Raw genomic sequence first — 25,377 nt, 5'->3', positions numbered from 1 at the left:
TTTGGATTTCATTTACAGCATTCTTCAGGTCACCTCTGGCAGGTAGATTTGAGTCAGGAGCCCTGAGTTCAATAACCAGTTCACTTAACCTCTCACAATGTCGGCTTGCCTGAAAAATGGGAATACAGGGAATAATCCCTGTATCATTTATTTCGTGTTCCTGGGAGGACAGGACCATTCAAAGCCTTGAAAATAAATGTGAGACGGTGATGCGGAGGAGGAAGAGGAGGAGGATGACATCACACTTCTCCCACACTCTCCAGTTGTAATTCCTGGGTTCCAGGGCTTCTGGTCAAAATTGGCTTACCTTCTGCCTGCAGTCTGAACTGGCCATCAGGGCCCAACTGGCTCCTAACTCTTACTCCTAACAAGGCCTTTCTTCATTCTACCCAACGCCTCCATTACAGGAACCAGCCTCCCTTTTAGCCCCATTCCCCTGTTCAGATAACTCCTCTTCCCTCCCCGGCCGCCTTTTGGCTTCGCTTTGATGTGCTGTCTTTGCCATGACTGTCCATTTTGTCTGTATTATGTGCTGGATGCTTAACACCGTATCTGGTACACAGAAAGTGCAAAATAAATAGTTAATAACTCATGGTGGAGGATATGGATTGAACCAAGTTGGCCAGAGTCTCAGATCTCTCTCTCCTTCCATCAACAAAGGGATCTGGAAAACCACCCAAGCTTTCCTCTCCTTTCCATTTGCTAGGGTGGACTACCACTTAGAAAGAAGCACTTAAGGGGTACAAAATGCTTCTGCTTGCAGGTTAATTTTTTTTATCAACTACATCAAGCCCCAATGTACCACAGGGCCTCCTTAATGAAATACATAGCTATTCAAAAAAAAAAAAAAAAATTTGCAAATACAGATGGCCTAACTCCAGTCTATCAGCTCTATCAGGTATTACTTTTGCACATTATTTTGCACAACATTAGCCTTTAGCAAATGCTAGTTGAATTAAACCGAACTTAGGGGGTATATGGTACAGAATAAGTGCTTTTAAAAGGCTTATTGTTTGACTCCAATGGGGGCAGAGTTGTCAAGAGCCCTGAACTCACCATAAGACCTGGGTTTCAAGAATAAGTCAGTGAATCTCTGAGAGCCCCAATCTGAGTCTCAAATTTCTCCTCTGTAAAAATGGGGATAATAAAAACTTGTCTTTCATAGGACCATTCAAAAAAAAATTGTAAAATGTAAAGTCATAAAAAAAAAGTAAGCTATTTTCTTTCCTATTTTTATGAACACAAATTGGATTAGCTACAGAGGAGGAATTAAGACTTGAATTAATAACTGGTATCTACAAATGTCTTAAAGTTTGAAAAGATTTTACATAATTAGCCCATCTGTGCCTCACAATGCATTGTGACAAATGTCACAGGGATTGTTACCCCCAATTAACAGCTGAAGAAATTTATAATCCAATGTTCACTGACTTATATATGACTCCTCTCCCTTCTTCTAAATTTTCCTGATTCCAAGTCAGTTCTTTCCTGACCATTCTCTCCCCATGGGGAGGGGAAAGGCAGAGACAGCACAAAGTAGCCAAGAAGATAGTACTGACTTGGGGACAATATCACCTGGTTTACACTACCTAGGTCACAGGACATTTGAAAGGCAGTATATTCTAGATTAAAATGTTAATACAGAAACAGGAGGTATCCAGTCTTTACTTTTTTACTGACATGACTGAAATGAACTGTATTAGGGAAATTAATAGTGACACAAAAGGAAGAGAAAATTCTGAAACAGGCTGAAATAAGCTTGCCTTGGACTACAGTCAGCAACAGAGTGAGAACAAGAGAGGAAAAGAGAAATAAATGTCAAAAACAGAACTCCTTTCTTTTCTCCTCTCTCCCAGAAACCAGATGGGAAGATTAGACTGTCATGGAAAAAAGGAGGGGAGCCCAAGCCTTCTCCATCCTCCTGGGAGGGCTGTCATCTCAGACCGTTTCTCCCACACAAGGATAGGCTGAAGTCGGGAGAGGAGAGCAACCACAATGAGGCCTGGCCCACTTCAGGAGTTCACTTCTCCTATTCTGCCCCACAGTTGTCCCAAAAGCTACACAGGATCCTGAGAAAGGATTTTTCAGGAAGGTTCCAAAGTCTCAACTGCCTGTGGCAACAAGCAAGTCCTGGGCATGGATGCTGCTCAGTGGGGAACACTGCCTGGGTACCCTGGAATCTGGAGAACAGCCCTCCTCATCTCTACCTTTGAGATTCCCTAGTTTGCTTCAAAGCTCAAATTAAAGATTACCTTTCCATGAAGATTGTCTTAAATCCCTCCCCACTCAATTTATTATTCTAAGTTTGTATTTACTTATATATGAACTAGTTGTTTCCCCCAATGGAATGTAAGAGGCCCAGAGCTATTAAGTTTTTCTGTCTGCATCCTCAGAATTTAGCACAGGGCTTTTACACATAGCAGTCACTTAATAATACTTACTATTGCACTTAACCATCCTGTATGGTTTCATGTCATACAGGCATCCTGTATGAAATGGAAGATCAGAGGTTTGGTACAGCAGCAGAGATTTAGCCCCAAAGACCTTAGAGGCAGTCAAGCTCAATCTGCTCATTTGATGGATAAGGAAACAGATGCAGAAGTGGCTTGCCTAGGGCCACACAGCGGCAAATGTATGGGACAAAAATCTGAACCTAGCTAGGGATTTCTCTTTACTTCCTCCCAAGTGAGGGTTTCTGACTTCAGAGAACACTTTGGGGGTAGGGTGGGGAAAGGAATAACAATGACAACAGCCATTCTGAAGCAGTCTGAAAGAGGCCTGCCTTGGCAGTCCAAGGACAACAGGAAGGCCCACAATGAGAACAAGAGAGGCAGGAGAAATAGGCATAGAAAACAGGACTCCTTTCTTTTCCTTTCCTTTCCAGAAATGAGATGGGAAGATCAGATTTACAGAAAAAAGGAGGGATTTTCTGGACATTAGTTCAATTTATCTCAAGGTAAGATACAGAAACTCAAGGACAGGTAAGGAGGATACACAAATTCACTTACATAGTAAAAATGAAAATGGTGAGGTAGCCAATGAACAGAGCACCAGCTTTGGAGTCAGGATAACCTGAGTTCAAATCCAGCATCAAATACTTACTAGCTGTGTGGTCTTGGCCAAGTCATTCAACCCTCAATCGCTTTCCCTCTTCCTCCTCCCCACAAAATGAAAACAATCTACGTTTCTTCTATGAAACATGCTTCATGAACTAGAGATTCCAATAAAAGCCCAAAGAAGACAGAAGGGCATCCTAAATCAAATAAGATACAGCCAATGTAGAATATTCTCATCTCAAAAGCAGGAGTTTTAGAAACAGTGAGAGCTGGCCAGGAGGAGATAATTAAAGATTGCTCCCTCTCCATCTGTACCATCGTGACTCCAGATCTTCCTTTTCTTCTGCATTCAGATATACACACAAATCAGTTTTCATCCCAGATGGCTCCTCTTCCCTAAGGCTGCCAGACACTGCTCAACCTACCTCCATTTCTTTTCTACCCTTCCCTGCTCAGTAATTTCTTCTGCAGTAATTCTCTCATTTCACAAGTGAGGACACAGGAATACTAAAATCCAGACCTTACGCCCTATAACGTATGTAGGATAGCAGTGGGGAATCCTGGATTAGACAGGTCTGTCATATCCAGTCCTAAGGGATAGAGACACTAAAGTTCAGCAGCTCATCATAAGCTTCAGCATAGCATGGAACATTAGTTCTCAGAAAGGCCGCCATAGCATATTAGTGTTCCTTGAGTTTCTTAGGCCATGAAATTTAGCTTTATTTGACTAATATTTTAAAGTTATAAACTAACTACTTTGATCTCTGACAAATCTGGCTCCTGTTGAATGTTATGAACCATCAGAGCCTAAATTAAGCAAAATGTATTCCTGAACTGCAAGGTTGCAAACATTATCTAGTCCAACCTGTTATCTCTACCTCCCACCTTCTCTCCAGGTGCTGAAATATCTACATTCCCCATCCCCAGCTGCAAAGGCTCCACCAAATTTGGCAATGGAGAGGTCACAACAACAGCAGAGCCCTGCAAATCTAGGAAAACTAAAGAAAGAAGAGAGAAAAAGAAAAATCAGAAGAACCCCCAGAACTGAATAATGGGTCAAAAGACACAACTGCCAGGGAGCTCATTTGGATTGCCAACTTAAATGTTCAGTTTACAGATTCCTCCTGGCAAAGGATATGTACCGTGAACCCAAAAAAGCTTAATATCCACTGTCACAGGATCAGTGTTTAGAACTGGAAGGGGCCAGACAGATCATTTAGTCTAGGTTTCTAACTATAAATGATAGTTTTATCATGCAGGTAGCAGCAACAGGATTATAGATCAAGGCCTGTGCCTCTAAATCCCACTACACCACAACACCTCCTAGACTTCCTGGCAAAGAATTTAAAGTGGCAATAGCAGCCACTATCTAAATAGGAGACACCTGTCAACAAAGCATTTGGGAGTAGGGCCATAACATCATCCCCCAGCCTTGGAGCAAAGGAACGTCTCTTGGGCAGATAAAAGTGGGTGCCCAGCATCTGCAGCACTAAGGACCTTCTCTTGGGGTCCTTCTGACTTGGAGAAGTCGGCTGTTTTAGTTGGAGGCAGAACTGACCCTGCCCCAAGTGCAGCAGTGCTCAGGCCACCAATTAGCACAACACAGCTAGGCAGCTCAAAGCCTCCACAAATGGCAGAATTCCTGCGCTTGTAACTATTTTAATTCTTCATCACTAGTCCCAGGAAAGTGGGACTAACCTTGGTTCATCTTAAGAGATAGGATCTGGAAGTTTCCTTCTTCAAGAACCTATTGCCACATGTGAAAGTACCTGATTTTGGAAGGTATTACACCTTAGACTGGGACAAGCAGCAGGTCTCAATGCGCTGCAACAACAGAAAAACCAAACACGAGGACCCAAAGCAGAACTTATAAAACTAGTCTCAGATACCAGTTCTGGGATATTGGACATAAGGTTCCACGGGAGTCCAACACTTGCTCCATGTGAAGAGTATTTTCTGGGTGTGTATCATTCTTCAGTGTCTTACAATGAAGCAAAAGAAGTGACACTGAGTTTGAGTTTCCTTGGACTGTGTGGTAGCCAATCAACAGATATTTATCAACTCTAAGCCTGATCTGATTTTCTTGTTGCCCATTCCTTTTTCCTTGGTATTTAATAGAATAAATCAATGTTGTACCATGGGACTAAAGGATTTGGAGTGGGAACCAGTCAAGCGATAGTGTCCATACTAGCAAACTCCCATTTTTCTTCCCCTAACTGCTTAGATTCAGAGTTGCTTATCTAAGTGAAAAGTTCTCCCCTTGCTACTACCCATGCTCACTTTTTTATCCCATCCTTCCCCAGTACTCATTCTATCTCCCTTTCCACTGGGCCTTTAGGAATCCTGTTTCTGCTATGAATAAATTTCCCTTCATTTGGCCCTTCTTCCTCTTGTACTCCGAGTAGTCACGGACAGCTGATTATCTCCAGAAGACATAGCACTTTTGAGCACCTTCTCTCTTGCCCAACACCACACTAACCCAGAAGACAGACTAAGGCATCCTCTCTGCCTTTTCAAGACACTGCCCCTGCCACTATCATCAGCAAAGTCACTGTGTCACTGATGGGGTTTCCCTCCAATCTGCCTCGACTCTTATAGGAATCTCTCAGTCTGCACATCATTCCCCTTGTTGTGTCAGTGCAGACCTGGGCCTCAGTCGTCTCTGTACCACATCCCCTTCCTGACCTCATACTTGGAAACTTCAATGTCCCCTCCAAAACGCCTCCTCAACCTCCTGACTCACATCATCAACACTGTCACCCACGAGGATGGGCCTCACGTCACTCACAAATGTGCTGCCTTCTCTCTGATCATCACCTATCATTGATCCCATCTGCCCCACTTTCTGAGGCCCACTGAAGACCATCATCCCTGAGACCTTCAGTCCCTCTCCCCACCATTCACTTCCAGCCTCACCTCTCTCCCTTCCTCATCCTGAGCACACAGTAACCAGCATGACTGACTGTGTCCTATGAATCACTTGCCCCTTTGCCCTCCTGTCACTTGAGCCTTGCCAAACCCCAACCTCTCACCACTGAACTTTTCCTGCTCTTCCTTTCATGCTGAGGAATGTGACTGAAGGTAAATTTGGAAGGAAAGATCATGTCAGCTGCACGTTTTAACTGGGCCTTTCTCACTGCACAATGATGCTTTTATTTTTCTACAGTGGCTGTTACTAACCACTTCTCTTTTCATGACCTTCCTTTCTCTCTCCCCTCTCAGCTGACAATTTTCTTTTCTTTTTTTTTTTTTTATTTAATAGCCTTTTATTTACAGGATATATACATGGGTAACTTTACAGCATTAACAATTGCCAAACCTCTTGTTCCAATTTTTCACCTCTTACCCCCCCCCCACCCCTTCCCCTAGATGGCAGGATGACCAGTAGATGTTAAATACATTAAAATATAAATTAGATAAACAATAAGTATACCTGACCAAAACGTTATTTTGCTGTACAAAAAGAATCAGACTCTGAAATATTGTACAATTATCAGCTGACAATTTTCATTGGGGAAATTGAAATCATCTGTAATGAACCACCTTTAAGCCTCATGCTACACCTCAAAACCCCTCTGTCATCTCTCTCTCCCCTAGTCTTGACTGTTTAGCTACAGTCTCTAAGTGAACAGCCCTTCCAGGGTTCATAAATCAATATATTCAAAAGCTCAAACACCTCCAAGAGTCTATTAGGGATGCAGAGACAAAATGCAAACTCATCCCTGCTCGAGAATTACATATTCTACTGGGAGATACAACCTTTACACCTTATGTACAACCTTAAGTAAATAAATTATCCCAGTTCCTTTCCCTTTCTCCCAGAAGTTTCTTCCTTCAATTTCTCTTATCTATTGGCTATTTCCTTGCTGCCTACATCTCTCCAATCTTTAAAAAAAAAAAATCCATTTGACCATAAAAAGCTATTTGACCATAGCTTCAAGCTACTGTTTGATAGATAGTCCTTTTTCTTCTCACAACCAAAATCTCAGGAAAACAAAACAAAACTGTTTATGCTCTATTTCCTCGCCTCCTTCTCACTGATCAAACCCTTGAAATGTAACTTTCTACCTCACCACATTTACCAATAAGTCAATCAACAAATATTTATTTAGCACATATTCTGTGCCAAGCACTGTACTAGGCACTGAGATATAAAAACAAAGAATCAAACAATCTTTAAAAAACATGCATTCTAATAAAGGAAACAAATACTACAGAACTGATATAAAGAGAATAAATATAATAGATGTTGGAAGGGAAGGCATTGGCAGTTAGGAGACAGGAAAAGAGTGTATGGAGAAGGGAGTGCATAAATTTTGTTTTGAAAGAAGCAAAAGACTTTCCTAAGGGGAAGGTGAGAAGAGAGTACATTCCAGATGTTGGTTATTGCTGCTGCTATTGTTGTTCAGCTATTTCAGTCCTGTCCATCTCTATGACCCATGTGAGATTTTCTTGGCAGAGATCCTGGAGTGCTTTGCCACTTCCTTCTCTAGCTCATTTTACAGATGAGGAAACTGAGACAAACAGGGTGAAATGACTTGTCCAGGGTCATACAGCTAAGTGACTGAGGCAGGATCTAGACTGAAAGAGGAGCATTCCTGATTCCAGACCTGCCACTATAACCACTGGGCCACCAAGTTGCCACTGGAGGCCAGTGCAAAGGCCCAAAGATGGAAGATGGGATGTCATGTGTAAGGAGCAAAGAGGTCAGCTTGGCTACACTGAGGAAGATAGAAAAATAGAGGTGCATAATGAGCCTTGAAGGCTAGTCCGGGGGCCAGGTTGTAAAAGCTACAGAACCTAATGAAGGCATTTCTACTTATTCTAGCAGGAAACTGCTTCTTCCAAGCATCCCAACAATCTCTTAATTTATCCAATGGCTTTTTCTCAGTCTTTCTCGATCCTGAACACACTGCCACTTGGAACCTGGCTGACTCGTCACTCTGGATACCTACCGCCCCTGGCCTCCCTTTCTTTTCACTATCTCATTTGCTTTATGTGCCTTATTTGCACATCAAATCTTGGCACAGTGCAAGAGCTTAATGAATGCCTTCTTTCCATTCCATCCCCACAATCTCCCTCATAGCCAGGTTCTTCTCTATACCTCTATGTCCAGCGCTGGTTCAGGCCCTTCTCTCTTGCCTGGCCCACTGCACCACTGCACCACTGCACCACTGCGCTCCCTCTCCAATCAATCCACCTCCCAGCCACCCAAATAGCCTTCCACAAAGCCCGGGGCTGACCCTCCCACTCCCCTGTACAAAGCTCTTCAGCAAGGCTTGATCTTCTCTAGGTGAAAATGCAAACCTTGAAAGGCCTCCAGTCTTGTTCCATGCTGTCTGTAAATTTATTTCTCCCTTCCTGTACACCGAGCAGCCAGCTCCTCTTCATCCTAGCTTTTCATCTCTCCTCTGAAAGCCCACATAAAGGAAACTTCCATGCATAGGGGGGCCTCCCTACTCACTTTATTCTATGAAAGTTCTTGGTTCCCTTAAAGGCTCCTCTTGGGTCTCACTGCTCCTGCTCAGATCCTTTTGTGATGCCTCCCATTGTGAGTGCTCCCCCTCCTTTAAGTATCTTATATTTACTTCTCTGTGTACATGTTGGATCCTCCCAGGAGAAAGGAAAGTCCTTGAAATGAGGGATTGTTTTAAGTTTTTGTCTTTTATAAGCCAAGCATTTTACATGGGCTAGTATGTGCCCAATAAATGCTCACTTAAGAGTCCTCATTAAACCCTCCCAAAAATATATTAAATGAAGTTGTACTAAAACGATAACTTTTCCTTGACACTGGTAAGCAAGTAAACCTTTCACAATGAAAATGAGGGCAAAGTGCTTTCAAAAGGAATAAGGATTGGAGTGAATTGAGTTGTCTCACAGATATAATATTAATGTATTATCAAAGTAGCTCACCTTTCAGGAGACTAACATCAGCAAGCTATCCCTAGCTTTGCATTAAAACTTTAAATAGCACTAATACAGATCATAGCAACAAGATTCAGAATTGGCTGGGATATCAATTCTACTTTATACTTCCCTTAACTGGCGTCACCAATTATTAAATGCTTCATGCACACGGAAAAAGCACTTATCAGTGCCTCAGTTACTGCATCTGCGAAATAATGTTATCTAAAGTTCTTTTCACAAAGACCCAACAGAAGCTATAACAGAGGATGCTGCCAACCAATTTCTTCCTGTAGAATAGGGAACTTATACAGGACTAATTCTCCAACCCCCAACCCCCACTCCCATCTCATCTGTAAAACGCCAAAAGAAAATGAGCCTTATGGCAATCCATCCCATTTCAAGACAACAAATGTATGAAGTTACCTGAAATTCTGTTGTACTGTTGCGTAGTTGATTCACATTGGGTAACGACCCTCCATGGTACTGATTTCGAGACTGTGTGAGACGTAATTGCTGAAGTTTCTGAAACTGAACCTAAAAACAAAAATTTTAAAGACATTCAGAGAGTCTTTAGACTTTAGACTACTAGAAACAAAAAGACTTTCAGAGAGGGCAGAGAGAAATAAACTGAGACCCGAAGAAAGTTATGTGAGTTCACGAGGTGGCAAAGCAAGCTTCGATCCTTCAAATGTAGTTCTAAGTACTCTAAACTGGTGTGTACCTTTTCCCCATCTTATACTTGGGCTGCTGATTATCTGAACCCAAAGAAAGGACTTTACATTTGTCTTTAAAGAATTTCATTTTGCAGATACAACCCAACGAGATCTTTTTAGATCTTAACTGGCATTTAACATTTAGCTTTTCCTCCCAAATTGCTATCATCTGCAATTTGATGTTTGTCATTCATGCTTTCACCTAGATCACAGATAGAAATGTTATCATTTCACTGAAAATTGATTAAAAAACAGCACAGGGCCAACAACTAGGCTCTCAAGCATACTACTCAAGGACTCTTTTCTTGTAGACAGCTAAACAATAACAGCTTTCCTTTGGGTTTATAACAGCTCTTCTTTGGGTTTTTGCATTCAATCTATTTCAAATCCACCTATCTATATGCTATTATCTAGCCTAATCTGTCCATTTTGTCCACAAAGATAAAAGGAGATTTTTTTTTTCAAAAGCTTTGCTGAAATCTAGGTATAAACTAAGTCTTTAACATGCCTCCAATCTACTAGTCTAATAAAATCTGTTAGAAAAGGAAATGATTAATCTGGTATTATGAACTGATCAATGATTCATAAATCAACCAATACAAGCTCATAGTGGCTTCTTTTCCAAATGTTCTCAGACCATCCCTTTGATAAGAGTCCCCACTTTTAAGGTCTGAGGCATTCAAGACAATTGGGCAACCAGTGTTTTTTCCTCAGTCACCCATCTGTAACGCTCTCACTCCTGATGGAGTCCACAGAACAGCAGGGAGGAACACCGGGGCCCTACTTTTAACAGAAGATCCATAGGGCAGAATGGGAAGGGATCAGAGACCCTTGGCATCATTCACAAGAGCCAGTACTAGGAGGAAAATGGCAGAGAAGCACAATGACCATACTTTTCTCTGAACCCAATGGGATACATACGGCAATTTTCTAGAAGGGAAGATTCATAATCATCTTGTTGATTAATTCAACCAAAGTGGGTGCAGAAGGTGAAGGAAAATGACAGGGATCTGTGGTGTCTCTCTCTCTCTCTCTCTCTCTCTCTCTCTCTCTCTCTATATATATATATATATATATATATATATCAAGGTGTGGATTTTCACTGTGGAAAATGTCTCAAAATTCAAAGCCCTGATCTCCACTTCAGATCTCCTACAACGATTACACCCTTCAAGTTTCCGGTGAGCTTCTTTTCTGCTTTTTGATCAGTGACTATTTTTGGAAAGTGCCTGCCTATATTCTTAATGTTTCTGTGGTTAGGCACTCCTGTAGGCAGGTACTTCTTGATTCCATTTTTCAGCAGATGACACATTCACTTCTGCAAACTCTAAAACAATCCTGACCTGTCTCATCCAGTCTATAATAAAGAATGAATTTGTTTTGTGTTCTGATAGCTGATAAGGACTGTTTGCCTTTCACCCTCATTTTCATAATTCAATAGATCTAAGATTTTCTTTGTGAAGAAAGGGGTCAGAGAAAATTGGTCCAATCCTAACCTAAGCTAGATTTTCAATATTGTTTACTTCTCCACATCCATTTACATTTGTCTCCCTTTCAGTGTCTATATTATTAAGTCTTAAAGAAAAAAAAAAGGCTCTTGGATGGCAATAGCATCAATAGTTCTATCAGCTAATAATCAATGACATTTACAAAGTGCCTTCTTGGTACCAGGCCTTGACCTAACTTTCAGTATTCAAATGTGATACAATCTCTTCCCTCAAAAAGCTTACATTCTACTTGGAGGATACATGTGCATAAATAAAGAGACACAAGATGTAGACAAAATAAAGTGAAAAGGAGAGGGAAAGGAGTACACAAGTAACTGGGAGAATTGAGCAAGATTTCTGGACTGATAATGGTTGAGCCTTGAAGGGAACTAAGACCTATGAGGTGAAGAAAGAGGGAGGGAAAGAGCATTCCATGCCTAGGGGAATGGCCAGGAGCTGCATGTTACATGTAGGGAACAGCAAGTGGCACATTTGACTGTAAAGTACGAGGGAGAGCAAGGTATATTTTGTTATCTATTCTTTCAACTGTGTCTGACTCTCCATGATCCCCTTTGGGGTTTACTTGGCAGAGATACCAGAATAGCTTGTCATTTTCTTTTCCAGTTCATTTTTCAGACAAGGAAATTGAGGCAAACAGAGTTAAATGGCCTGCCCAGGATCACACAAGGAAGTATCTGAGGGTGCACTGGAACACAGGTCTTTCTGGCTCCAGGTCCAGAGCTGTAATCACTTCACAACCTAGCTATCCCCAAAAAATTGTATATAAGAAGCCTGGGAAGACAGGCTGAAGTTAGACCATGAAGGACTTTAAATAACAGAGAGGTTTATATCTTATCCAAGACACACTGGGGAGACATACTGAAGTATTTTGACTAAGGGAGTGACATAATCATTCTGTGCTTTAAGAATAGAAATCTGGCTATTAAGCTGTGGAAGCTAAGGACAAGGACCACCCAAATGTAAGACAGATTGAAGGGAAAAGACCAATCAGAAAATTACTAGTCTACAAACTTTATGAAGCACAAGCTTCACAATCAGAAAGGTGGCTGCATGAGTGTAAAAAAGGGGGTAGACTGAGAAGCTGATGAAAAGGTGGAATTAAGAAGACTTGAAAACTGGTGAGATAGAGGCAATGAATTAAGAGGTGAAAGTTGAGAGTGACTCTTAAGTTACAAGCCCAGGTGACTAGAAGAATGATGGTGCTCTCAATAGAAACAGGAAGAGTTAGGAAGAGGGAAAAGACATTCTATATTGGCATGTTGAATTTGTCCATGTGATAACCAGGTAGAAATGTCCAGCAGGGATCTGGAGATGTAAGATGACAACTTTGAATAGAGAGGAGGGCACAATATGTTGACTTGGAAATTATTTGCATAGAAGTGATGGTTAAATCCATGGAAGTTGATGAGTTCCCTAAAAGAAAGTTTAGCAAGAGGACAGGTTTACAGTTTAGCATCAGTCTCCAACTCCTTGCTCTTTGATATCCCATATATTCAATCAGTTACTAAATTTGTTAATTTTACCTCCACTACTTCCCTTGCATTTGTCCTCTCCTATCAACTAATTTGCTCTCCATACTAAATCAGGCCCTTCTAATCTGTCTCCTGGACTACATCAACAGCCTCCCTTCTTTGGTTTCCTGGCCTCCAGTCTCTTCCTACTTCCTACTCCAGTCCATCCTCCAAAGACAAAGCAGAGCATTTGTAATGACACATTACTTTTTTGTCCAATGGCTCTCTAGTATCCCTGACATCAAATAGAAATGCCTGTGTTTAGCATTTAAAGCCCTTCATAACCTGGCACATCCTAACTTCCTGGACCTCTCAGGCACATGATAATCCAGCCAAACTGGCCTTCTCCCTGCTCCATATATATGATGCTCCATCTCCAGTACTGTGCTTTGGCATTGACTATCTCCAATGTATGGAATGAATTCCTTCCTAACCTCTTCTTAAAAGTCTTAATTTCCTTTAAGACTCAACTCCAATACCACCTTCTACATGATGGAACCTTCTGGCAGTCTAGTGAAGCCTACAGACTCCTTCTCAAAATAATGTTTTTAAAAGCATAAAATAAAACACAAAGCATTACAAAGAAATCATTAATAATGAAATACAGTTCTAAAAATACAAAAAACCAAACCAAAACAAACAAACAAAAAACCCATTCCCTGACCCTAGCTTAAGAAGCCCTGTTCTACATGCCTTTCCTGATCCCTAGATTGCTGGAACTTCTTCTACCCCCAAAAGCACCTGGTATCCACTTTGCAACCATAAGTAAATGTCCTTCTTGCCCCAGCTCCTAGACTGTAAGCTCTTCCAAGGCAGGCACTGGTTCACTTCCAGCTTTGTGTCTCCACCTAACAGCACTTGGAACTAGGAGGCAGCTTCAGGATCCTTCTGAGTCCTCTTTTCCTCATTTTCCCCAAGGGTGGGAATTGCCCAAGATATAATCTTTGGCTCCTTGCTGTTCCCTATATTCTTTCCTAAAACAAAAATTATTTCTTTAGATAACTGCTTAGCTAGAAGCTATTATGTTTATGTTGATGACTTTCAAGTCTTGCCCATCAAGTAGTTATATACAAGAGTCTATCAAACATTTCAACTTGTCTTTCTCAAATCACTATATCCAATACTGAACTCATTGTCTCCCGCTATATCACCCTCTCCATCTATTCCATCCATTTCCCCCAGATAGTCAAAACCTCCAAGTTGTCTTTGTATCTTTCTCCTCTTTGTGCCTTATGTGCATCAATCATTAAATTTGATGGCTTTTTCCTTGAAATCTCTCCACTTCATTTGTTCCTCTTTACCTGTTCTGCCAACTCACTAGCCCAGACCTTCATATCTCCTATCTGATCTTGTACAAAAGCAAAGCTAAAGCTCATCAGCTTGCTGTTCCTAGTTCCCCACAAATTAGCCTCGATTTATTTTTCCAAGCCAAGTTCCCATAATACTCTCCTCTTTAGCAAAATACCCATTAGATGTGAGCTCCCAGAGGACAGAGACCATCTTTTGTCTCTTGTAACCCCAGTCTGGCACATTACTGATTTATTGAATAGGATTACCATGGATTTTTTGACTTGGAAAGGGCCTTAGAAACAACCTAATTACACAGCTTCATTCAAAAGATGAAGTAACTGAGATCTACCATTCATTAGTGGTATCGTCAGAACTAAATTTTGGCTTTGTCCCCAGTGATTCTACGATGCTAGGCTGGTCATCAATGTTTCTGATCTTTGGTTCTCTTAAAAACAAATTGGGTGAGATGTTCTTTTAGGCTATCTCCAGCTCTTAGTCTGGGGCAAACCATACTTAGATTCTGCAAATATAAATGTCTTCTCATTCTTTCTCAAACTGATTCGCTACTTTGTGCCCCAAAAGTTGAACTAATAGGTCTATCTAGATCTACAAAACGCTGATCCATTATAGAATAAGGAAAGTAGGAAATAGAAAGTAGGAGCATGTTTTGGGGTCTAGCAGAGATGCAGCTGATTCCTTCTGTAACCCTGGCACTTTGGAAAAGAGTCTTTTGCAATCAAGCTGCTATAACCTTCTGACGACTGGCTGCCGCTGTTTGAAGTAATAGAAGCCGAGCTGTTCCCGAAGATGTATCAGCAAAGAGACAAGGTATGTCTTGATGAGCGTATACAAGTGTCAGTTACAGGGTAATGTTAACCTATGTTCCACGTGTATAAACTTATTTCATGCTGCCACCGTATAAACATATTTTGCATTAGAGGAAAATGAAATTAAACTGGGACACGGGCTTCCTGACCTCCGGCCACTGCTATTTCCATTATGACGGCCGTTTCACAGATGTTCTTTTCAACAAACATCAGTTAGGCACTTACTATGTGGCAGCTATTCTGGAAGTACAAAGGGGAAAAAAGGAAAATCGGTTCTCCAGCAAGTTTTCTCTGGGAGCCCTCAGCGCGCTGCTCCCATCCTCTGGATGCCCACAGACTTCTGGACGAGACCTGACACACCTGGAGCCTTCTGGAGTTCAGATCTGGCTAACTCGCTGGACGGCTCGGAGCATCAGCACAGTGGGACGGACAAGGCGGAGGCGAGCACCCCGGCACTCCCGGCTGTTTCACCCCCGGAGGTTGTCCCCATTTTCCGGAAGCCTGACTTCAGTTCAGGCCCCGGGGACGGGCAGCACCCTCCGGACCCGCAGCATCCCCGCTCTGGCTCTCCGGGCCCGGCACCTCGGCCCTGCGCCCAGCCTGGTCCTGCGCCCGCCTCCCGTTCCCGCTTCACGTCCCTCCCAGGGCCCGCGGGGGTCCTTCCTGACCACTCCGGCCCGGACCCTCGCCCGCCCGGGTAGGGAGTATCTATTGCAGTTACGGGGCAGCATGACCTTGAGCCGCCGGGCCTGCCTCAGCCCGGAGGGAGCCGGCTAGCCCGGCTCTCTGCTTCGGCGCTCCAGGACCCTCGAATCCTCCTCCTGGCGGCCGTCGGGCAATATCTCGGCCTCCCCCGGCGTGGGGCGCCCCCCCACTCTTCCCCCCAACACTCGCGCTCCGCCCTCCCTCCCCCCCTCGGCGGATAGGGTCTCCTTCAGGCCGGGGATGCCGGTTAGCTCCGAGGAGACGCTCCGGGGCGGGCCTGCCTTCTGCCTCTCGGGGTACCCGGCATACAGCAGGAGCCTAACAGATGCCTGCCACCTACGGGCGCCCGCGCAGAGTCCCGGGGCAGAGGCGGCCCGAACCGAGCGTTCCCGACCCCCAACACAAGAGGAAACTGAGGCCCGCGGAGGGTGGCGCGCGCAGGTGGCAGCGAGCCCGGGGCCTCGGCGCGGGTACGCGCAGGCTCCCCGCCCGGGGCGCTGGGCCGCAACTCTCTGGCCCGGGGCCACTACGCCGCGCTGGGGGCCGCCGCCGGGCCCGACAGCCTTCGCCCTTGTGTCCAGCGCAGCCCCGGTCCGGCCCCGCGACCTGTCACTGGCCCGGCCCCGCCCGCAGCCCTGACCCGAGGCCCCGCAGCCGGCCCGGCCCCGCCCGGTCTCGGCCCCGACCCGGCCCGAGGCGCCTCACCCGGGACAGTGTGAGGTCCGTCATGAGCTGCTCGAAGGCCCGCGTCTCCTCGGCCTGGCGCTGCGTGTGCAGCGCGATCTTCTCGCTGAACTTGCGCGGGTTAGCGCTGCCCGAGCCGGGGGACGCGGCCATGGCGGCCCGCGGCGGAGGCGGAGGGCACGGGCCTAAGCGCGGTCGCCCAGCCCGGCCTTGGCACCGCTGCCCCGGCCCCCGGCCTCGATCCGTTCGGTCCGCGCGCCTGACTCCGGCGGCGCAAGAGCAGCGGCCGAGGCCGCGCTCTCAGATCGACCCCACAGCCGCCCGCCCGGCCTGCGAGCGAGGGAGGGAGGCGGGAGGAGGGAGCGACCGCGGGAGGGACGAAGCCAGCCGAGGAGCCTAGGGCCCCGCCCCGCCCGAAGCCCTGCCCCGCGCCCCCAGGCTCCGCCCCTGGCGCGCGGCCTCTCTGAAGCGGTCGGGAGGGCCGGCGGGGGAGAGAGCAACTCGCTGCTCCACCCCCCCCCCCCCGAGCGCGGCTGCGAAGCCCCCAGACCGGGCCAGCCTCGGGGAGCGAGGAAGCCGAGAGCCCCGCCTCCCGAAGCTCCACCCTCGGCGCGCGGCCTCTCAGAAGTAGCGGGGCCCGCCCAGCAGGGGCCCCCAGCGGGGAGCCTGCGTTGTAGCCTCGTTTCCGGGCGGCCCCGCCCCGCCCCGCTTGGCCCAGTAGCTCGAGGGCATCGGGGACTACGGGGCGCGAGCATCTCGCGCAGACCCCGGGCTGGCAGCACTCTGGGCCATCGCCGAGTGGCTGCCCTTTCCCTGGCACTAGATCGTGGGCCCAAAACTGTGGGCGTGCGGCCTCACCCATTAGACTGGCAGCTCCCTGAGGGCAGGGGCTGCGGCCAGCACGGGGTACCCCGCCCGCAAGGAGGTGGAGCTGGTTTACTCCCTTCATTCCCTGTCCCCCCGCGGTGCCAGGGCGCAGGGCCCAGACACTTCCCAGTGGGGATCCTGAGCAGGTGACCTGGACCTCAGTTTCTTCGGTCAATCCGGCGTCCTAGTGTCGGACCCGAGGGAACCTCAGCCCCCCACGCACCTGCTCCCAAGCCCACGCGGAGAGCCCTCCCTTCAGTCCTAGCCCCGAGGACCCAAACAGTCCCTAAGTTTCCCCGTGCCCCCGGGCAGCCCCAGATCTGCAGGACCGGGAGAAGCCCAAGGGGCTGAAATCACAGGAGCCGACCAGATTGTGCACATGTGCAAGCTCAAAGTGTGCAAACGAGAGCCTCCCAGCGAAGATGACATCTCCCTCGGCCTCAGTTTCCTTACACGTGTGCGTGCCCGTGCGCGCATCCCAAGCTCCGGCCAGGAAACCCGGGCAAGTCGCTACCTCCCTGGGCCTGTTCCCTCTATTAAGTGAGGGGGTGGGAGCACATCAGATAAGGAAATAACGTGGCGTGCAAACCACTTGGCAAACGGGAAACTTGATAAATGTCCCGTCCCACCAGTCTTGGAGGCCCCTGCAGTCCCATCCCCCAAGGCAGCCACACGGAGCCGGGAGCCGGAGTCTAACTCGTGCCTGCGACCGGCCTCCTTGGCGTGGGGACCAGATACAACAATTAAAAAGCCCAGCACATTATCTCCAGAGATGCGATCGTGGTCTAAACAAACCTCACCAGCTCCTTGCACGGTGGTGAACAAACCGGAAAAACTGCACAAGACATTATCCCTCCTCCCGGGCCCGCCTTCCTTCTTACCCTACCAGGACCATGGCACCAGTCACAGGTGGCTTTCTCTCCCCCTGAGGTCACTATTCCTGTTTACTGATCGATATTGCAGGCTCTCACAGTTAACTTTTTCCCGCTTTGGCCCCGAGGATACACACACAAGTAGTCTGGGCCACTTCAAAAACTACCAGGATATTATTTAAAATAACCAAGTTTTTAGTGACTACATCACGTTGCTTACAAAATTCTTGGTCTTGAAATTGCTTGTTTTGATATCCATGATCTCCACCAGTCACTCTCTAATGCGACTCTTCCCCAACAATTCCGTTTTTCACTTCAATATTTCAGACCTCCCTTTCAGTCATATTAAAGATTCCCGTAATCTCCACCAGAGAACACATTAGCAGTTTAAAAGAAGTTACTGGCAGTTTCTCGATTTCAAATTCTTGGTCCAAAACTCGAATATAATTGACAAAGATGAACACAATTCAGAAAGGGACAGCGTCTTCCTTGTAAAAGCAAAGGTTAAGGCACTCCAAAACTGTTTACTAAAAAAACGTTGTGTTCAAAATATTTAGACAAGGTCATGCTTTCCAACCTTTTTGAATGGTGTAAGATGTCCCTCCTAGGAACAGCACAAACTTGGTTATTTTAAACTTACTCTGCTCCAGATAGTCTGGTCTTTATTATCTTATACTAGTTTTATTATACTCTCATCCCAGAGATAGTACACATAGATCACTGCTGGATGACTGACTGGTGCTGGCTCTTTAGTAGGGTATTATTTAAGCAGGTCACTGTCCTCTGTTACCTTTCCCTTCAGAACAAGTCATTGCATTTCTCTGTGCTTAGTGAAAAAAGACATCAGACTTACTCCCCCATTCGGTACAGTATCCTGCCACTGTCCCTCCAGTAAACATCTGCTTGTGCAATTTAACTCTTTCAGCATTCAAGCAGTTATAATGAAATCAGGCTCTGTTGTTAGGGAAAAAAAGCAAGCCAATTCAAGAAATTTTTTGTTTGTCAACAACTATAGCAACATAGTCTTTGACAAACCCAAAGACCCCAGCTTTTGGGATAAGAACTTACTGTTTGACAAAAATTGCTGGGAAAATTGTAAACTAATATGGCAGAAACTAGGCATTGATCCACACTTAACACCGTACACCAAGATAAGGTCAAAATGGGTTCATGACCTAGGCATAAAGACTGAATTATTAATAAATTAGAGGAACACAGGATAGTTTACCTCTCAGACCTGTGGAAGGGGAAGGGCTTTATGACCAAAGAAGAACTAGAGATCATTACTGATCACAAAATAAAAAATTTCGACTATACCAAACTGAAAAGTTTTTGTACAAATAAAACTAATGCAGACAAGATTAGAAGGGAAGCAATAAACTGGGAAAACATTTTTACAGTCAAAGGTTCTGATAAAGGCCTCATTTCCAAAATATAGAGAATTAACTCTAATTTATAAAAAATCAAGCCATTCTCCAATTGAAAAATGGTCAAAGGATATGAACAGACAATTCTCAGATGAAGAAATTTTAACTATTTCTAGTCATATGAAAAGATGCTCCAAGTCATTATTAATCAGAAAAATGCAAATTAAGACAACTCTAAGATACCACACTACACACCTGTCAGATTGGCTAAGATGACAGGAAAAAATAATGATGATTGTTGGAGGGGATGCGGGAAAACTGGGACATTGATGCATTGTTGGTGGAGTTGTGAACAAATCCAACCATTCTGGAGAGTAGTTTGGAACTATACTCAAAAAGTTATCAAACTGTGCATACCTTTTGATCCAGCAGTGCTGCTACTGGGCTTATATCCCAAAGAGATTATAAAGAAGGGAAAGGGACCTGTATGTGCACGAATGTTTGTGGCAGCCCTCTTTGTAGTGACTAGAAACCGGAAACTGACTGAACGCCCATCAGGTGGAGAATGGCTGAATAAATTGTGGTATATGAATATTATGGAATATTACTGTTCTGTAAGAAATGACCAACAGGATGATTTCAGAAAGGCCTGGAGAGACTTACACGAACTGATGCTGAGTGAAATGAGCAGGACCAGGAGATCATTATATACTTCAACAACACTATATGATGACCAGTTCTGATGGACCTGGCCATTCTCAGCAATGAGATCAACCAAATCAGTTCCAATGGAGCAGTAATGAACTGAACCAGCCACACTCAGGGAAAGAACTCTGGAGATGACTGAACCATTACATAGAATTTCCAATCCCTCTATTTTTGTCCACCTGCATTTTTGATTTCCTTCACAAGCTAATTGTACAATATTTCAGAGTCTGATTCTTTTTGTACAGCAAAATAACGGTTTGGTCATGTATACTTACTGTGTATCTATATTTAAATATATTTAACATCTACTGGTCATCCTGCCATCTGGGGGAGGGGGTGGGGGCTAAGAGGTGAAAAATTGGAACAAGAGGTTTGGCAATTGTTAACGCTGTAAAGTTACCCATACATATAACCTGTAAATAAAAGGCTATTAAATTAAAATAAAAGAAAAGAAATATTTTGTTTATAAAATTATAAATATATTTTGAAATAGCTTTGAGGCAGAATTCTAGAAACTCATTTATTTTTTCTCCAATTTGCTTCTCAAATACTACAGGAAATGGGAGTTGTTGCATTTTTCAGTTACTCATTCTCATATTCTACAAAGATTGTGTAATCTACTCTTACAAAGTAGTAGTGATCAAGAACTGATTAAACTGCAACAGCAACACATGAACAAATGACCTTTTATTTTGTTGAGAGATACAAAAGACAAATTTTTTGTGCCAATAAATGGAACAAGCAGCCCAAATTTCTGGGAGTAAATAAATTTGCAACAAATGTCATGATGGTTGGCAAGGAGAGGTGGCCTAAGATGGAGAAAGCAGCTGGAAGAACCCTATTACTAATAAATAAAACAGTAATAAAAGCTACAAAGTTTCAATGTCCAGACCTGAAAATTTTATCATTTTCTCCAATGTATTAAAAAAATTGCTTTAAATATTATCCCCATAAAAATTCTTTAACTCTAAATGTTTCATGCTTAATGTCTTGCATCAGAAACCAGGTAAACAGATAGTTTTTTAACAAATGACTCAAGCGTCCCTGTTACAACCTCTTGTAGACTTTGTCCATCACTGTAATGCTTGGTATAGCGTGGGGCCCAAAAGAGAGTAATATCCCTTTCTTAAAAAGATTAAAACTTTGGTCCCAGTTTTTGAAACTATTACTTTTACTTTCTAGTTTAATTTGTTTTCCAAGTAAAATGCAATTACAGAAAAAAAAAATTAATTTAACATAGTTCCTGTGGTCATGGCAGTGGAGAATTCCCATGAGTTACTACTTTATCCCCTTCTCTAGTTCTATGGTGAAATTTTTCCTGGCCTAAATCTTCTACTTTTTGGATATCCTGGAATGTGTAAAGCGCTGAGTAACGTACACATCATCAATCCTGTGTAACTGAGTAGAGAGAGTCCATACTAAAAAATATTTCTCTGGTATTTACAACTGGAACAAGAATATGATACACAAACTAGATACCAATGGCTATTCTTCAATGTGCTTCACTGGAAAAATATATCAACCAGTTAATTTCAAAATGCTCATAAAAATGGTTTCAGTGAAGGATTTGTTGTGTGCTTCAATTGGGCTAGAGACAGTTTTATACTTAAGGAATATTGAACCAAAACATTTAGGAGAAAATGGCATGATTTTAGTATTTCAAAACAAAGGATGATGTTTGGGTTTTTTTTTTTTTTTTTTAAATATATGACATGTATAATTCCAATAAATGTTTCATCCATCCATGCTATTTGTCAGGGCTTACTTTTTAAGACTAAAGCCTTTTAAAAATAAAGGTTCATAACTAAAGTTGGTAATGGAATCAGCAAAAACAGACAAAAGAAGAAACCAGTCTAAGAATCAGGGCCTGGAACACAGTATGTACTGATCAGATATATTTTTGTTTTGGTTCAATTTACAGTAAGACAGGGCTGTCCTTCTACAACTCTGTAGATGAGGCCTTAATAGTGTTGTGGCCATAAGAAATTTTTAAGAGTTCAGATATACAGATAAGCTATTTTTTTTAATCATTTTTAAAAAATTCCTTTTCTTACAGCACTCTAAAGGCTTCTGAAGCATATAAATCTTTAAAATACCCTAATTCCCCTTATTTTATTAATAAAAAACCCCCACAAAATATATTTTTATCTGCAGGCAAGCAACCATAAAGAAATCCTTTAAGAATTGAGATAGATTAATCTATGTTTTGTTAATAAGGCACCTTAAAGCAACAAACCCAAATAATGAAGAAATCTAGTTAGGTTGTTTAATGTTATATCTAAAACCATTCATTAAGTAACGGGGTAGGATGCCTTCCTAAAATGGCCTAATCCTATGTCCCTGGGTGGGCACCAGCACAGAAAAAGAAGACAGAGAACCTCATAAGGAATCTAGTCCATTTCTGAATATGCAAGGACTTCATCAATTGGATTCTCCCCCCAAAATAGACATATATATTCTGGTGCTTCTAAATCTCAGGCAACAAAACTGATCACGTTGTCCAAATATAAGTGGGGGGAGAGTTCCCCCCCAAATGCCTCCCTCAGAAGCTCTTCTCTCTGGGCAGAACAATGTCTCCCTTGGCTACTACATACAAGGAACCGAGATGGCAAAGATCAAATGGAACACATTTCCTATTATGTCTTACTCAGAGGACAAAAGACCCAATTTAGTTTCAAACAACTCTTTTAACGATTACAATCTGAATCATTAATTGATCTCTGCTTATACATTTTGAAATGAGCAAGGTTACATGTGTACATGTCCATAAAGAGTTATAAGATTTTTCTAATTGGTGCCATTTTTGTCCATCTACATAAGTAATAAGAAATCCACCATTCACATTTCTAATTAAAGCAAGACCCCAAAGCTCAAAAATATATCCAAGTAACCACTGAGCCTGTAACAGCCTATGGGAAAAGGTTTTTAGCAGGATTGAGTTTCCACTTTTTCCTTGGGTGTCAAATGACAGAGAAGAAAGTGAAGTAACCCAAAAGGTCAGCTAAAGCCTGAGTTATTAATTCACTGTGAGAAGGGAGTGGCAGAAGGTCCCCAAATGGGAGGAGATGCAGTTTGGCATTGGGAGTGTCTCTGGCTCCAAAGCACATTACGAGGCCGTCATGTGGTGCTCCTTCTTCCCATGGTCTTCTTGCTCTTGGCACATGGGGCCAACATCAATTACTTCCCATAGAACTTCTTGTTGAGCAGGAAAATCAGGAGGTTGACATTGACTTTTGCTCTATCAAACAGTTTCATGACAGCAACCCCTTCATATTGGAGCTGTAACAGATCCTGCCCAAAGAAGAAAGTAAAAACTGTTGAGAAAATCTTTGGAAATGGAAAGAAGGGTAGAATATGGATCTAGCATAAGCAAACATCTTAAAGAGAGCATAGTCAGGGCGTATCTGGGATTTCATCTCATTCTGGATCCCTCTTATCCAAGGGGGAGTCATACAACTCTGGAGGCTGATCTCTGAGTTTTTTAACGTTTCATGCCCAACAGTATAGCAATTCTGTGGTGTATCTGCTATCTTTCACAGGATGACTGACTCATACATTTCCTGGATGATGATAATCCTTATTACTGTCACTGTCAGCTTATGCTGGTGCCTGTCTAGGTAAAAAGCCACTATATTGAAGGCAAATATGAAATCTGGTCAGCATGAATCTCAAACTAAAATAAATTCCACACTTCTTAGGAATTAAGTATTTTAGTGAATATATTTTTTCTGGTTAATTTAGGGCTTATATTTTTCATGTCAAATTTGTTTTCTTTCTTTTGGGGGGGGTGTATGTGTATGTGATGACTTTCCCAGGGTCATACAGCTAGTAAGTGTTAATTGTCTGATGTCAGATTTGAATAAGCTTTCTTGAAAAGGAATATTTAATTGTTACATTTATTTATCTTCCCCCCCCATTTCAAAGCAGCATATTTCTCCCACTTTAGTAAAATTATATGATTGAAAGATGTTGAAGGATTTTTTGTGACTGGCTGGAAAACTGGTAGTTCTTTTTTTAATTGTACTAAGTTTATTTTTAATACGCATTGCTTTATGAATCATACTGGGGAGAGAAAAAGCAAAGCAAAAGGAAAAAAACATGGAAGAGAAAAAAAAAAGGAGTGAATATAGCACATGTTGATTTACATTCAATGGAGACTAGTAGTTCTGCAAGATCTTAAGAATAGAACATTATAATGATAAAAGACATGACCTGTAAAAGACTAGATGAACCAGCTAATTTTAGAGATGGGGAAAGTGAGGCCCACTGAAGCTTTTTAATAAGAATGGTGAGACTAGAATCTAAAGTCAAATTTTCTTCTCTTATACCATGATGTCTACTGTTTAAAAAAACATCTGGATAAAATGAGAATTACAATTTGATATAGAAAACACAATATTCAATAGGGAATGGAAATATGACCAACAATGAGGTCTCAACAAAATCATCAGGCCCCTGAACCCAAATGTTTGATATTTCATATTTTTTGTCAGGGTGAGAATGAATGTGTAAGAGCTGGGCTACCAATCTTAGAACCTGAGAGGATTAAAAAAATAGTGAAAGACAAGATTCAATGGGCTAGAATTTAAAGGCCTCCTGCAAGATCAATTAGCCCTTAATAGTTGGTCAGGCCATATTTAAACTACTTCAGGCAATGGCTACATCTATGTGTATCTGATAAAACAGGAAGTGAAGATGCAAGATCTTGGGCAAGGCATTTCATTTTCCTCATTTTTCAGATGTTCATCTTTGAACTGTTTTAATGCTCTAAATCTTAGGGAAACCCTCTGATTTTCCTTCAGAGGCTCATAGTTTACATAGAAACCAATTTATGAAATTGCATCCTGTGTTGAACAAGAGAGGCTTGATAACTGGTGAGTATATTTCAGAAACATCAACAGAGATAGAAACCAGTTTCTGTTATATAAGTCCTGAGGTACAATCAATTCAGAGAAAAGAGGATCTGCATTTAAAAGCAAATGTCTAGAAAAAAAGAAGAGAAAACTTTAGACACTGAGTTCTTACATGAAAATCTAGTTAGTTTTAAAAAAAAGAGAAAAAATATTAGTTACTCCCATTAGACTCTGAAGGGTTTTGATATAGAGATCTCCAATGATGTATTTAGAGTAGTATATGATGTACAAGCTACTGTTCAGGATCACAATGAAAGGACTAGTCATTTATATCAAAGCTTTTTTCGCCACACAGGACAAATATACCAAATGTATTTTTATATTTTTTTCATTTATATACATGATAAAAATGCTTTAAAATCTAGAAAGACACTCCATCAATTTTCTTCCTACGAACATTGAGATGTTCCTTTCTATTGAGATATCACTTTCTAGTCTTTCCCAGATGG

The 25,377-nt window shown here is 42.9% G+C and overlaps 2 protein-coding genes across 2 annotated transcripts in view; both read right to left on the bottom strand.

Moving 5' to 3' along the window:
- Window positions 1–16,565, bottom strand: part of CRTC3 (CREB regulated transcription coactivator 3) — an 82,184-nt gene extending 65,619 nt beyond the window's left edge. The window contains exons 1-2 of the mRNA XM_031956702.1: window positions 16,223–16,565; window positions 9,387–9,497 (exon numbers count right to left, since the gene is read on the bottom strand). Of these exons, the coding sequence (XP_031812562.1) occupies window positions 9,387–9,497; window positions 16,223–16,354 (243 nt within the window). The 5' untranslated portion in view covers window positions 16,355–16,565. The remainder of the gene's footprint in view (window positions 1–9,386; window positions 9,498–16,222) is intronic.
- Window positions 16,566–20,683: 4,118 nt separating this feature from the next.
- The window catches only part of IQGAP1 (IQ motif containing GTPase activating protein 1), a 113,587-nt gene continuing 108,893 nt past the window's right edge, over window positions 20,684–25,377 (bottom strand). The window contains exon 38 of the mRNA XM_031956701.1: window positions 20,684–23,306. Within this exon, the coding sequence (XP_031812561.1) occupies window positions 23,193–23,306 (114 nt within the window). The 3' untranslated portion in view covers window positions 20,684–23,192. The remainder of the gene's footprint in view (window positions 23,307–25,377) is intronic.

Source organism: Sarcophilus harrisii, chromosome 2 (assembly GCF_902635505.1).
Source record: "Sarcophilus harrisii chromosome 2, mSarHar1.11, whole genome shotgun sequence".
In the NCBI taxonomy this organism is placed as follows: domain Eukaryota; kingdom Metazoa; phylum Chordata; class Mammalia; order Dasyuromorphia; family Dasyuridae; genus Sarcophilus; species Sarcophilus harrisii.
This window is presented reverse-complemented; position numbering and strand designations above follow the sequence as displayed.